Here is a 13286-nt window from a genome sequence, read left to right as displayed (position 1 = left end):
ATACTAAACCTGTATTTCTGATTAAGGAAGCAATGAACCCCCACAGACAGAAGCCATAATAGGGTTGGAGGGAAGACTTTCCTGCTCTAGGAAAACTGGCCCCCAAAGGAGCACTAAAGTACATTGTTGTATCTTGTTTGAGGTCTTTCTCCCTCCCTCCTGCCCCTCTCTCTTTCTTTCTCATCTTTTTAAGATTAGATTCAAAGTGATTTAAGTTGGTAACAAGTGCATTCTTATTTCTCTGTGACTTTGGATAGATTAATGTTAATAAGTAAACAAAGCATTAAATTTAAGATGTTTTGACCAGCATGTTAACGACATTTTTTAGCAATTCCCCAGCCTTTTCTGTCCACAGCCAATGTCTGAAGAGTCTATTCATGAACAGTGCAAAGCTTATGATAATTTTTTCTTTTTTTTCAAGCAAGAGGAAATTCAAACATATATTTTATGTTTTTATTGTTTCACTTGCTCAGCTCTGCAGAGAAAGCTGTCAACATAGCCTTCTTCATGCTTGTTTCAAAGGTGGTTTCTTTCCATACCTGGTCACAGGCCCTCGAGGAAACCACACGGGACCAAGAAAGTGCGAGATTCTCTGTACTTACTTGTTCTCATTTGATACTGTTAACCCCACTGATGGAGAGGAAGACCAGTACCACAATTTGAAGCCAAATTTGAAGCAAGTTTTAATTAAATACTGGCCTGGTGGATGGGCTCTGGCCAGGTCCATACCCAGGTTCCTGGGAAATGACCCAGAATCAAGTATGGCAAAGGCTTAAGAAGGAAAACCCATAATTTTTATTGCATTTCCCATCAGGTCCAGTCAGGAGCAAGCATACATCCTAATGTATTTCCTGCCTACGTCCCTCCTACCCACAAGTAATCAAGCACATCTGGTGCAGATGGGTCAAACAAACTTGTTTAGGGGAGTGAAAAACATGTGGCTTGTTATCTCCCATAAACAACAGCCTCCAGCATTTTAGGAACCATCTGCCCTTGGGCAAGGGGCTTACAGAACACAGGCATTTTTATTTCCTGGATCTCTTAGGCATAGTAATTAAAACTTAAAATGTAACTCTCACAGATATGTTCTCCATATATCAGCCTATCAGAATCAACTTCAACTGATAATCTTCCAACTTCTGGATGAGAAAATTTATAAAGAACTTTGCTAAATATCTTACATCAAGGACCTAAAAATAAAGCCCAATGGTAGCATTTACTAACTTAGCAAGGTGGAAGCAAGAGGAGAAAACTTTTGGTCTGCAGGTTCAGGTGATACTCACATGTGGAGCACAGGGATGATCTGCATTTTCTATACATGAGATTAATGTGCACAGAGCTCGATTTCATAGTATGTAAGGAATGGTTAAATACATCGAGCAGTGTGTGGAAGGCTGGGGGGACATTTCTTTCCTACTCTATCTAGTTCCTTAATTGTCAAGGACTTGCCTCAAGTGTAACATACCCTTCATCTTACCCAGGCACTCACCTTACTTCTGGGAGGTAAAAATGGCTTACTTGATGGGTGGCTCAGAGTTCTGCTAGAGATAGGAGCAGTTTCCTGGGCTTTGAGCTGGCCCCCAAGGACCAAACAAAATGGAATGCTAAAGACTGGGTTAAGAATCATCTTTAGTGTTAGTTTCAAGACATGCTTTACTTTTCTAAGTCTGTAAAGCTTGAAGTATGCTTAAAATAAGTCAAATATTTTGTTCATATTTAAAACTACTCTGCTAGAAGAACCAGATGCTCCCACTGGTTACTGAGTCTTTACCCAGATGTTTAGTAGGATTAACAACTTGCAGTTAAAGAAGTGGTTCAATAGTCTTATTTTTTTCTTTTTATTTCACGTGTTTGGATGTTTTGTCTGGATGGATGTCTGTGCACCAGTGTGTGCAGTGCCCTCAGAGGCCAGAGAGGGAACAGATTCCCAGGGGCCTGAAGTCACACAGTTGTGGACTGCCAGGTGGATGCTGAGAATCAGACCTGGATCCTCTGAAAGAGCAGCACATACTCTTAACCACCAAGTCATCTCTCCCACTCTTGAGTCTTTTTGAGGTAGAGTTCAGGTTAAAAGATTTCTTTGTGGCATTTATTGTTAAATGTATGTTTTTATCAGCACATGAACAATACTGAAAATGAACAAGCTTACACTTTTATGATGTAATATCATTGTTCCAATTGAGTGTGCTTTTTCTTTGATGTCAGCATTGAACGATGAGTTTAATGGTTCTTTACACCGGAACCAAGTATTGGTTCTCATCACTCGGGTGACATTCTTTGCCTTAATATCATACTCAAATTGCCTTGATCCACGGAAGAAATAGAAGAAGCCTAGAAGAAGAGAGGCATGGTTGGTTATCTTGCATAGTCAAATTGCTCCTCCGTATTTTAATTTTATGAATGTAGAGACTAATAGCATTATAAAGAAAAAAATCACTATGGAATTATAGAGCTGTGTTTTGCTTTCACCCTACTCCATGCAGTTCACCAAGAAGAAAGCCTAGCACAAGTTTCAAAGGATTTCTGAGTGTAGTAGCCAAACTACATTTTAACAAACCATCTCACTGAGGGGAAAAGAAGGCCCCTCTGAGTTTGTCCTTTGACTCTCTACCCTCATTTCTATAGATCTGCAACACTTTTGATCTATTTCAGGCCTTAAGGTTCTGGTTAGATACATGGAGATATGTGTGGAGGTTAGAGGACAACTTTGTGGATTTGAGTTTCTCCATCCTCCTTTACAGGAGACCCAGTGATTCAATGTGGGTTATCAGTTATGACCTGTTAGCACCAGTACCCACTGAACCATCTCACTTGTCCTCAAACAATTTTTTTGACTCTAAGTTATTTCATGGCCTAAGCCATTGTCTTTGAAAATCCAGTATGTGGACTTTGTGGACTTTGTGCACTAAGTTGTCTAAGGTCCTGGGCTGAGGATGTAGCTCAGTGGCAGAGCATTTGCCTGGTATAAATGGGGCTCTCAGTTCAATCTCCAGTACAGTGGAGGAGTGCAGGCTCAACAAAATCCCAAACAACAAAACCAAACCAACCAACCAACCAACCAACCAAACAAACAAACAAACAAACAACTAACCAACCAACCAAACAAACAACTAAACAAGCAAGCAAGCAAGCAAGCAACCAACCAAACAAACAAACAAACAACTAAACAACCAGCCAAACAAACAAACAACTAATCAACCAACCAAGCAACCAACCAACCAAACAACCAAACAAACAAACAAACAAAACAACCAACCAAACAAACAAACAAACAAACAACTAACCAACCAACCAAGCAACCAACCAACCAAACAAGCAAGCAAGCAAACAACTAACCAACCAACCAAACAAACAAACAAGCAAACAAACAACTAATAAAACCAATTGCTAGTCTTTTAAAATCTGGGTCTCATTTATAATCCTACTGTCTCAGATACTTGAAACATACAGTTTCCTCATCCATGAATTCCAAGCTCTGTATCTTAAACTATATATGTGTATATCATGTATACACATGTTTGAGAACCATGAACATCTTGTGCTTTTAGTCATCTTTCACACATTAGGGACTCTTTTAAGGAGTGTCTTAGGTCAATGGGGACTAAGATTAATTTTGGTTTTCTTTACATAAATGTGAAGTAGCATCTCAGAGTGCAGTTCAGCACCTCCTGGTTCAGTTTGATGGTGTCTACAGGGTGTATACACTGATGTATGCACTTGACAATGGCAAAATTATACTAAAATAAAATGCTTGTTGCTTTCTTCTTTCATAGTCTCCCAAGTATCCACACAGTAGAAGCATTGACACTCACCCTTATGCTGGAAGACAGCATCCACACGGAGACCAATTCCTGGGAAGTGCTTCACTATCCTCTGTGGGAACCCTTTGTCCATGGCTTGTGCTGTCTCATCATACCTGCATAAAGAGATTTCTGCTTGATGTCTGTTTGGTGAGCTTAATTTTTCTACTGCCCATTTTAGAGTCAAGAAGGGTTATGGGAACTGAGAAGCCCTGGCAGAGGAAATCATCTAATAGGACCAATGACTAAAAATATGTCAGAGATTATATTTGATTGAATCATTTACTTGTGTGGATATGTGTGTGTGTGTGTGTGTGTGTGTGTGTGTGTGTGTGTGTGTATGAGCATGCATGCATGATTGTGTATGCATGCACATGATTGCAAGTGTGTTTGCACATACACTACTGTACCCAACTTTTGATGTAAGTTCTGGGAATTGAACTCAGGTTCTTACATTTGTGAGGTAAGTGCTTTGTTGACTAAGCTGTCCTCCCAGCCTCCACTTACCATCTCTTAAAAACAGTGACAACAACGATAGGGAGCTAAAATACAGCTTGTGGACAAGGATGGTAAACCATCACCACCACCACCACCACCACCAAAGTAGTCTAGGGAGAGGACCACGCCATCTGTCAGCATAGTTCTCCCCGAAGAACTGTCAAAGCAGGTGGAGGCTCACTTTGTTCTTCTTCTAGATTCAGACGGGCTATGCTTCTGCCACTGAGGATTTGGATGGCATGGAGAGATTATTAGTTTTTATTTTTATTTAAATTGGAGGGAGATTATCATCCAAACATCTTAGGTTCATAAATGCCATACACCAGAGATTGTCCTCAACACAATCCACAGGGAGACTACAGATTCATTTTGCTTTTGTCTGTGTTGGGATGACCTGTGGCAGATGGCTTCCTTACTAATCATATAAAAAGGATTAATTGTTAGAGTTACCTCCAGCACCAGATGCCCACAAAAAAGAAAGTTTTCCTCGTGTTGTGGTCACAGACAGCTGCATCAATTTTCTTCACACGTCTTGGAAACCCGAGTGTGTGGATTGATTTGGGGTAATCAGGCAAGACAGCATACCCCCTTATCACCCAGAAATTCTCATCTAGACAGAGAAAGGGGTATCTTCAGATGTCTTCTGCTCTGTGTCTTACAGGGAGAAAGAGATGACTTGGGATGTTTGAGAATAACTGGATACCCAGTTCCTCAGCTCCAAGCCCAGTTAGCTCATGCCTTTATTGTTTTTCTTTTTTTTCTTGTTCTAGTCTTCTTTACTTGGAAGAAAAAGAATGGACTTCAATGGTTTTTTAAAAATATTTATTTTTCTGTATGGGGTGTTTTGTCTGCATGTGTCTCTATACAGTGTGTGTGCCTGGTGCCCATTGTCTTAGTTAAGGCTTCTATTGCTGTGAAGAGGCACCATGACCATGGCAACTCTTATAAGGAAAACATTTAATTGGGTGGTTTACAGTTTCAGAGATTTAGTCCATTATCATCATGGTGAGACATGGTGGCATGCAGGCAAACATTGTGCTGGAGAAGGGGCTGAGAGTTCTACATCTTGATCCGCAGGCAACAGGACCTGAACTGTCTGCCACACCAAGAGTAGCTTGAGCAAAAGAGACCTCACGAGGCCCATCCCCACAGTGATACACTTTCTCCAACAAAACCACACCTACTTAAACAAAGTTACACCTCCCAATAGTGCCACTCCCTCTGGGGGCATTTTCTTTCAAACTACCACACCCATGGAGGCCAAAACAGGTCATTGGATCCCCTAGGACTGTTATGAGCTGTCGTATTGATACTGGAAATCAAACCCAGGACCTATGGAAGAGCAGCCAGCACTTTTAACTGCTGACCTGCTCTTGACTTTTATACTTTTTATCATATATATTTCTTTTGGTGAATTTGGGGTGATTGAAATCATCACAGCCATAGAGAGAAACCTAGCTCATTGTTACTTACAACAGGAATGTAAATTAGGGGAGAAGCTCTATCATTCAACTCATGATTAAGATTGTATTTGACTGAACTCTCCTAGTTAGGAGGAGGGAGAGCCAGGCACATTTACCTTTGAAAACAAGGATCTGATCTCTGGGGCTTTCATAGGCAGCTTGAAGGTCAGCTGGCAGAGATGGCCAGAAGGAAGCCATGAATACAAATTCGACATCAGCAATATCGAAGTACGTCCTCCATAAGTGCCTGGGTGAAACACAAGACGCTTCATGGATACTGAACATGTTGCAGTCTTCAGTTTGTCTTTTTTGTGGCACGTGTATATATGTGTGGTCTGCATGCATGTGTGTATGCATCTTATATATGTGGGGCACACATGTGAGTGCACATGTGTGTGCCTGTGTGTGGAGGCTGCAGGTTGTCTCTTGGTGTCTTCTTCAATCATCCTCCACTTCATTTATTGAGGTAGTATCTCTTGCTGTGGTGTGCTGATCACACTTAGCAGCTGGCTCTCCATGTGGGTGGAAGACATTAATGTTAGTAGATGCAGATTGCCAGGGTATAAGTACTCCCAACATAGCCAGTTTCAAGCAGATGTGAACTGATGTGCAAAGTTCCCCAAAGTTTAACAACAGGCTCTTGAAACCAGCTGTACATTGTCTTTGAGACACTCTTTAGATTAGTGTTCATTTTGGCCATGAAGTCATTGAACATTAGACTTTATATTATAATCTTTAGTAAGTTAATTTGCTTAAAATATTTCAGATTAATTTACCAAACACATTTGCGATGTATGCATATAATAACACATTAAAATGGTATGTGCATTGTAAAAGCATGTGAAGCACACATGTTTTTACAGTGACCAGAACTTCTGGTTTACCCTCAGTTCCTTTGAAAAGTCTCCATAGGAAGGTGGGGTATCAAGGGAATAGGTTTACCTGCCTTTAAAGAACATGACTTCTCTGCGGAAGGTAGTGATAGCATCTATAGCCAGGCCAGGGTCTGTACAGGCGTGGGGCTCAGGGGCTCCCTTTGGCTTGGTAGGGGCCTTGGGTGGACTTCCTTCAGGGAGAAAAAAAAAGACTATGGTGGGTTCAGAATGCACAGGAACTGTGTCCATACTAGGATCTTACCTAAGAAGGTATTTACTTCATGATAATATTTCAGGAAGCATCTCAATTTCCTCTCTGAAAAGCTTTCTGTTTAGTTACCATACATTCAGTTGCACAATTCTGCTCACCATAGATAGACTGGATTCCATCAATATCATCCTGAGAGAGTGGGTATTTGCTAGGATCCAGGGAGACATAATTGGGGAACATCAAAGCTGTTTGATCATTGGAGTGAGAGAGCCCCAGTGAGTGGCCAAATTCATGAGCAGCCACGAGAAACAAATTGAACCCTTGACGAAAACAGAGAACATGTCTGTGTGAGTTTATGAAGAAATGTAACTCAGTAGGCAGATGGTTTGAGACTACTTACTCAGAAATGGATAGTATTACTTAGCAGGCAGTGTAGTATACACTTTTATTTCCAGGATCCAGGAGGCAGAGACAGGCAGATCTCTTTGAGTTCAAGGCCAGCTAAATTTACATGGTGAAACCCTGTCTCAGAAACAAAACAAAAGAAAAGAAGAAGTGGATAGTATTATTTTAAGAAATGGAGCAACCAGCTTTGACTGTTTATGATCATCCTTATACTTTGTGGTCTTCCACCAACTGACTGAGAAAGGCCTCAACAACCTAGCCTTTGCCTCTTTCTACCTTTGCACAGTCCTCTGGCCCTCCTTCCCACCCAGTCTCTCTTTCATTTCTCATCTCTACTAAGTTCTTTTTTTTTTTTTTTTTTGAGATGGAGTCTCATGTATACCTGGCTGGCCTTGAACTCACTGTATAGCTGAGGACTCCTAACTCCAACCCTCCAGCCTGTACCTCCTAGGTGGCAGGATTACAGACTGCACTACCACACCAAGTTTATTCAGTCCTGGAGATTGAACTCAGAGTCTTCTGCAGACCTAGGAAAAACTCTCCCAGCCCTGTGTGTTCACTCCTGCTTCATTAACGCGTACTCACACCACTCTTTTCTGCTCCCAAAGAATGCAGTACAACCAGCAAATGACAATCCGTCTGAGCTGCCACCCATGCAGAGCTCAGCTGAAGGTTATATTTATCCTCTTTCTTGGAAAAGCCAGCCTTCATAAACTTGGGCCACAACTCTGGACTTTTTAATAGTTCACCCCACACTTCCTCTTCGGCAGAGGGCTTGAAGAAATGTGCAACATAGAAATTAACACTAATTATTGGTTAAGGATAGTCAGATGGTGAAGTCTTCCACCTCTGCCTTTGGCTAGTGAAGCCTCCTGGAGAAAGCTTGCCAATCCTGAGTTTGTCAAATGCTTAGACCATTTCTTACAACTGATTGAGTACATGTGTGTTGGCTTTGGACCAAGATGAAAACCAAAGAAAAAGTGGTTATTCCTTATAGAAAACATGGCAGACACATTCACTCCACCTCTCAGTGTTTAGTCCGATGTTCCTCCTCCATCCCCTTGTCTGTGATGCTAACTCATGGGGCAGTGGTCATAACTCACCCAATACTTCTCCTGTTGCCTGAAGCTCAGCTAGTGCTGACCTCTCGACCTGTCTCAGCAGCACTGGGAGGAACTAGCTTCATGTGTCCAGTGGAGAGAGCAGTCAGGCTTTGTTTATAGAAAATAATACCAACACAAGCAGAGAATTTGGACTCACAGGGACAGGGATAATCGATCTGCAGTTGTGTGTGCTGCCCATCAGAAAAGCCATGTATCTTACTTCCCTGGGACCTTGGAGGTCAGACCCCAGACCCTAAATTGTTGAGTCACTGATAGAGATAAAAGGATGTTGACAGCTGGAAGTTCTACTGGGCATGACCCTTTGCTTAATAAACACGGTATTGCTACAGTGAAGTTTGGGTGTTTTGTTTTAAAAAAAAAATGGCAGTACACTGTGGCTGGAGAGGTCAGCAGTTAAGAGCACTGGTTGCTCTTCCAGAGGACCTGGGTTCAATTCCTAGGACCTACAAACTCCTATTCCAGGGGATCTGATGTCCTTTGAAAGAATCATGCACACATGTGGTACATAAGCATATGTGTAAGCAAAATACTCATACACATAAAACAAAACAAAAATTGTCTGGTGCTAGTGAGGCCAATCAAAGAAATAAAATCAACTTACTTGCCTTAAAGGAATAAATCAAATGTAAACTAGGGTCTAATCCTTTTCCAGATGGGGGAGGAGGTTAGTAGAGAAGGGCTACACTTTCAAATTGATTCTTTGTGGGCCATATACCCACAAAGCATTCTTTAACCTCAGGCTTAAAGCACCAGCTCTCAAGTTCTGTAGCAGTCTTTCAAGCTACAGGTGACTGCAGCCATTGGTTCAGTGTGCAGCCTGGTGGTTAGTGGGGAGGGGAGTTGTTAAAACTTTATACATCACAAGGGGCAGGAATAGCTGCAAGGCTGAACTTTTTAACACACCTCTGGGGGTCGTATAACACACCTTGTATAGCTTTGTGTACCCAGTGGAGTGGTAGGCGCTGTGGACATTCACAGTGGTATGGTAACGAGTGCATGGGTAAACAGCATATGCAGTTCTCTCACCAGGACTAGTAACTCTGTGGGAGCTCTGTTTGGACAAGACTACCTGAGCACAACTACTAATAATGGTTGTTAATCACTTTACTAATGTGATCTGAGAATACAGGAAATTATGAGAGACATTAGATTTGGATTCAAGAGGCAGCTAACTGTACAGAGATTCCTTAGATTAATGCGATTTTCTCATAATGAAAGTTAAACTCACCGTCCCCATCCTTGGCTGTCCAGTTTTCATCTTCGTCAAAGTGAGTGTCACCACCTAGACCCAGACCAGGAGGAAAGGCATGGCCAAGGACTCCCAAGGGACCATCAAAATAACGAGGACACCAGCCATGGACTGAGATAGTTAATGGGGAGAAAGGTCAGCTTCCTGAGATCTTCAGAATCGCCACCAGCCCTCCCTTTGCAAGCCTTACCTCCAGTCCTAAAGGCTATCATGATGTCTGCAATCCCCTGGGAAATCTTGGTGAACATCAGTGGAGTGACCTTGCTCCAAACATCTAGAGCTTTCTGAATAGCGTCATCCACATCAGCTCGTGTCATGTCGGGAGTGTAGTTCATTATTCTGAAAAATAGGCAAAATTACAGCAACTGTGGATATATATAATCTCAAGTGATTTATCATCTATATATCTATCAAGTGATCTATCTATCTATCTATCTATCTATCATCTATCTATATCTATATCTATCTATCATCTATCTATCTATCTATCTATCTATCTATCTATCTATCTACCTACCTACCTATCATCTATCACTTGCAGTTTACTGGTCAGAGGATGTAATAACTTAAATCATTGTTTTGTTACTAACATTTTCTATCACTTTATTTAAATGAAGCAGTTTTACATAACCTAACTCAGAGCTTCTCTTGCTATAATAAAACACTTTGGCCAAATATAGCTTACAGGAGGAAAGGGTTTGTTTGGCTTACACTTCCAGGTCACAGTTCATTACTGAGGGACTCAGACAGAAACCCAAAGCACCATGAAGAGCAGTGTTTGCTGTCTCACTCCTGAGCTCATGTTGGCTAGCTTTCTACTTCTTCATCTTCTATGCATTATGTATGTATGTATGTATGTATGTATGTATGTATGTATGTATGTATGTGAGGGGTGTGTGTGTGTGTGTGTGTGTGTGTGTGTGTGTGTGTGTGTAAAGTATTTGTATGTGTACTACATATGTGCAAAGGCCTGCAGAAATCAGAGGAGGGCATTGGATCCCTTTGAACTGGAGTCACATACAGTTATGAGCTATCATGTGGATATTGGGAGTCAAACCTGGGTCCTCAGCTAGAGCATAAAAGCTCTTAACTGATTGTAGTGGATAGCTGTTCTACTTATGACCTGGAAGCATTGCCCCTAGAGATGTAGCAGGTAACTGTGCTACCTACCTATGACCTTGAAGTATTTGCCTCAGGGCCTGGCTTGGGGCTACCCTTAAGACCTGAGACACACTTCTCTCTCTTGTGGGCTTGGATGCTGAGACCTACTCAGGTGGAAGAACAGTGTGGGACTGCACCTTGGACTTCCAGGACCCTACAATATATCTCCTGCACTGAGGTGGTCTTCCCTAATAAATTCCTTTAACATTTAAGCACTCTGTGGATTTCTCATAATAACTGGTTAGTCATTTCCCCATCCCCTGAGCTAGCTTTTCTTTTCCATCCAATCGCTTGTCCTTTGAGAGCGGAGAGCAAATGACTCTTTATACTGGGACCCACCCAAGATCTGAGATTTGACAGCTTTAACACACACACACACACACACACACACACACACACACACACTATGCATACATACCACAAATACTTCACAAACACACACACACACACACACACACTATGCATACATACCACAAATACATCACAAACACACACACACACAGAAATATCACACACACACACTATGCATACATACCACACATACATCATAAACACACACAAACAGAAATATCACACACACACACACACACACACACACACACACACACCACACTGCACATGCACATGTATACACACACACAGCCTCCCCATCTTCCTCATGCCTCCATCTAACTGTAGCAGACGGCAGTGCTCCCTGTCCTGAGCTCACACTGGGGAGGACAGGTAGAGATTAGAACCTATCTGCCTAAGCCGGTATCCTCTGCAACACTGGCTACAGTCAACAACCCTCGGATTTAGTTCCTCTGTGGTTAAGGCTGCATTAGCCACACTGTCCACAGCATAGGTCTAAAGTGGAGATAGGATCTATGGAACCCTATGTGAGGTGTCAGATAAGCCATTATTATGGTTGCTTTTGGAGATTAATTGTTTGGGTTAGTTCATGAAAGTTGGAAGAAACATTACCTGTATGTGAGGTTGTGTTTTCTCCAGCCAGGGAGGGTGTAGCCATACTGCCCCACATCAGGCACCCCACACCTGGGCACCTTCATGATCTCAAGGGTGTCTGAGTCCAGCTTTCCGGTCACTGTCAACCCAAAAAATGCCTGCATTTCTCGAAGTTTGCTGTCCAGGAGACTCCTGTTCTTGCTTTGGACAAGATGACGCCCTTCTATTTCAAGGGAGTAGAACTGGCTGAGATACGCCTGACAAAAAAAGACAGAGAGAACAGAGACTGCAGGAGGCAAACACTTTCCTCAAATGAAACAAAGTGGTCTGAGATCTCCTTTGGCAGCAGGAAGGATAAGAAGGAGATAAACAGCAAGGGGAAGAGAAGGGCAGGAGGCAAAGGGAAAGGGGAGTCACTGTTGTCTTCCCTCTCCAGGAGTCAGTGATTTATGAGGGACTAAAGTTAGCCAAACCATATGGTCTGTGCAACACGTATCCTCCACGACGGTGCAGACGCGCTGCTTGTTCAGTGCTGACACACCTGATACATCCTTGCTGTTCCTTTTATCTTGTAAACTTCAGGAGATATCAGAGGTGATTACCCATTTTCCACACTTACATGATTTAACCAAAATATGATAAATTAACTGGCTTTCAGAAGGAGTTGCTAAAGCTGCATACTTTTTATATCTGTAAATATGCATATATGCACATCTATGCATGCATGTATACATTTGTGTATCTCTCTGTGTATATATACACACTCAAACACATAAAGTATATGTGCTAAAGGGGTTCTAAATTGCAGATTTCTGTGGGTGGTTGTCTTGAAATGTATTTATACAGATTTCTATCCTTGTTAATCCTTGTTAGCTGTTTCTTTTTTCTCTCATGTTGGCCCCTTAATGACCACTGTTTGAAGGGTTAGGAAATCCAGTCTCCTCTTCACTGCCCCTTCCCTTCACCTCGTATCCAATTCATGTCTTAGAGTTAGACGCATGAATGGGACCTCTGGGACTCTGCAGAAATTTGCTATCTTGAAAGGTCCCGGGAGAAGCTGTACAAGGCACACTTCATTGCCAGTTGTTAATAGCATGTGTTGAGAGCCTACCTGGGCCAGTGGATCGTTCCCCCCATTTCTGTCCTTCCGGTCTGGTGGAAATGCAGAACAAAGTGTTACAAAATTAAACAGCAGTAGCAGAAGGCACTTCATTTCTGCCTCTTCAGTTAAAGCTCACTCCTGTGTGCATGGGATTTAGAAAGTTCACAGTGAGACGTGGCACCAAGTGTTTGTTTAATTAAAAACAGCAAAGGACACTTGCCATGAAGTGTCCCATGACTCCCCCGCCCTAGACAGACTGGAATTTTGCAATCAAAGTCTGTGATTATTTATCCAGTATATTGCTCACTTTTGAGTTGAGTATATTACATAATAAGGCCCCAAGCTAGCTTTCTCTTCTCAAAATTGGTGTTTTTCAACATGACTTATGAAATAATTTTTCTGCCAGGAAATGCTAGCATATCTTGGTATGTGATGCGAAAAGACAATTGAGTC

General features: G+C 42.0%; 1 protein-coding gene across 1 annotated transcript; it reads right to left on the bottom strand.

The window, feature by feature from the left end:
- Nucleotides 1–2095: 2095 nt before the first annotated feature.
- Mmp27 (matrix metallopeptidase 27) lies at nt 2096–12980 on the bottom strand. Its single transcript, XM_036192361.1, has 10 exons — nt 12843–12980; nt 11750–11988; nt 9816–9964; nt 9605–9736; nt 7006–7167; nt 6704–6827; nt 5878–6008; nt 4749–4908; nt 3813–3916; nt 2096–2331 (listed from the first exon to the last, which is right to left on the bottom strand). The coding sequence occupies exons 1-10, from the start codon at nt 12942–12944 to the stop codon at nt 2096–2098; spliced, it is 1539 nt and encodes a 512-aa protein (XP_036048254.1). The 5' UTR covers nt 12945–12980.
- Between the last annotated feature and the right edge of the window lie 306 nt (nt 12981–13286).

The sequence above is a fragment of the Onychomys torridus genome, chromosome 7 (assembly GCF_903995425.1).
Source record: "Onychomys torridus chromosome 7, mOncTor1.1, whole genome shotgun sequence".
NCBI lineage: Eukaryota > Metazoa > Chordata > Mammalia > Rodentia > Cricetidae > Onychomys > Onychomys torridus.
This window is presented reverse-complemented; position numbering and strand designations above follow the sequence as displayed.

What these genes read in the sequence shown, in the direction of transcription:
- Mmp27 (XM_036192361.1), bottom strand. Translation starts at nt 12,944, where the DNA reads ATGAAGTGCCTTCTGCTACTGCTGTTTAATTTTGTAACACTTTGTTCT. An exon ending in GGAACGATCCACTGGCCCAG is followed by an intron (nt 11,989 to 12,842) that starts GTAGGCTCTCAA and finishes TTTTTTTGTCAG; the next exon opens with GCGTATCTCAGCCAGTTCTA. An exon ending in TGGAATCCAGTCTATCTATG is followed by an intron (nt 6,828 to 7,005) that starts GTGAGCAGAATT and finishes TTCTCCCTGAAG; the next exon opens with GAAGTCCACCCAAGGCCCCT.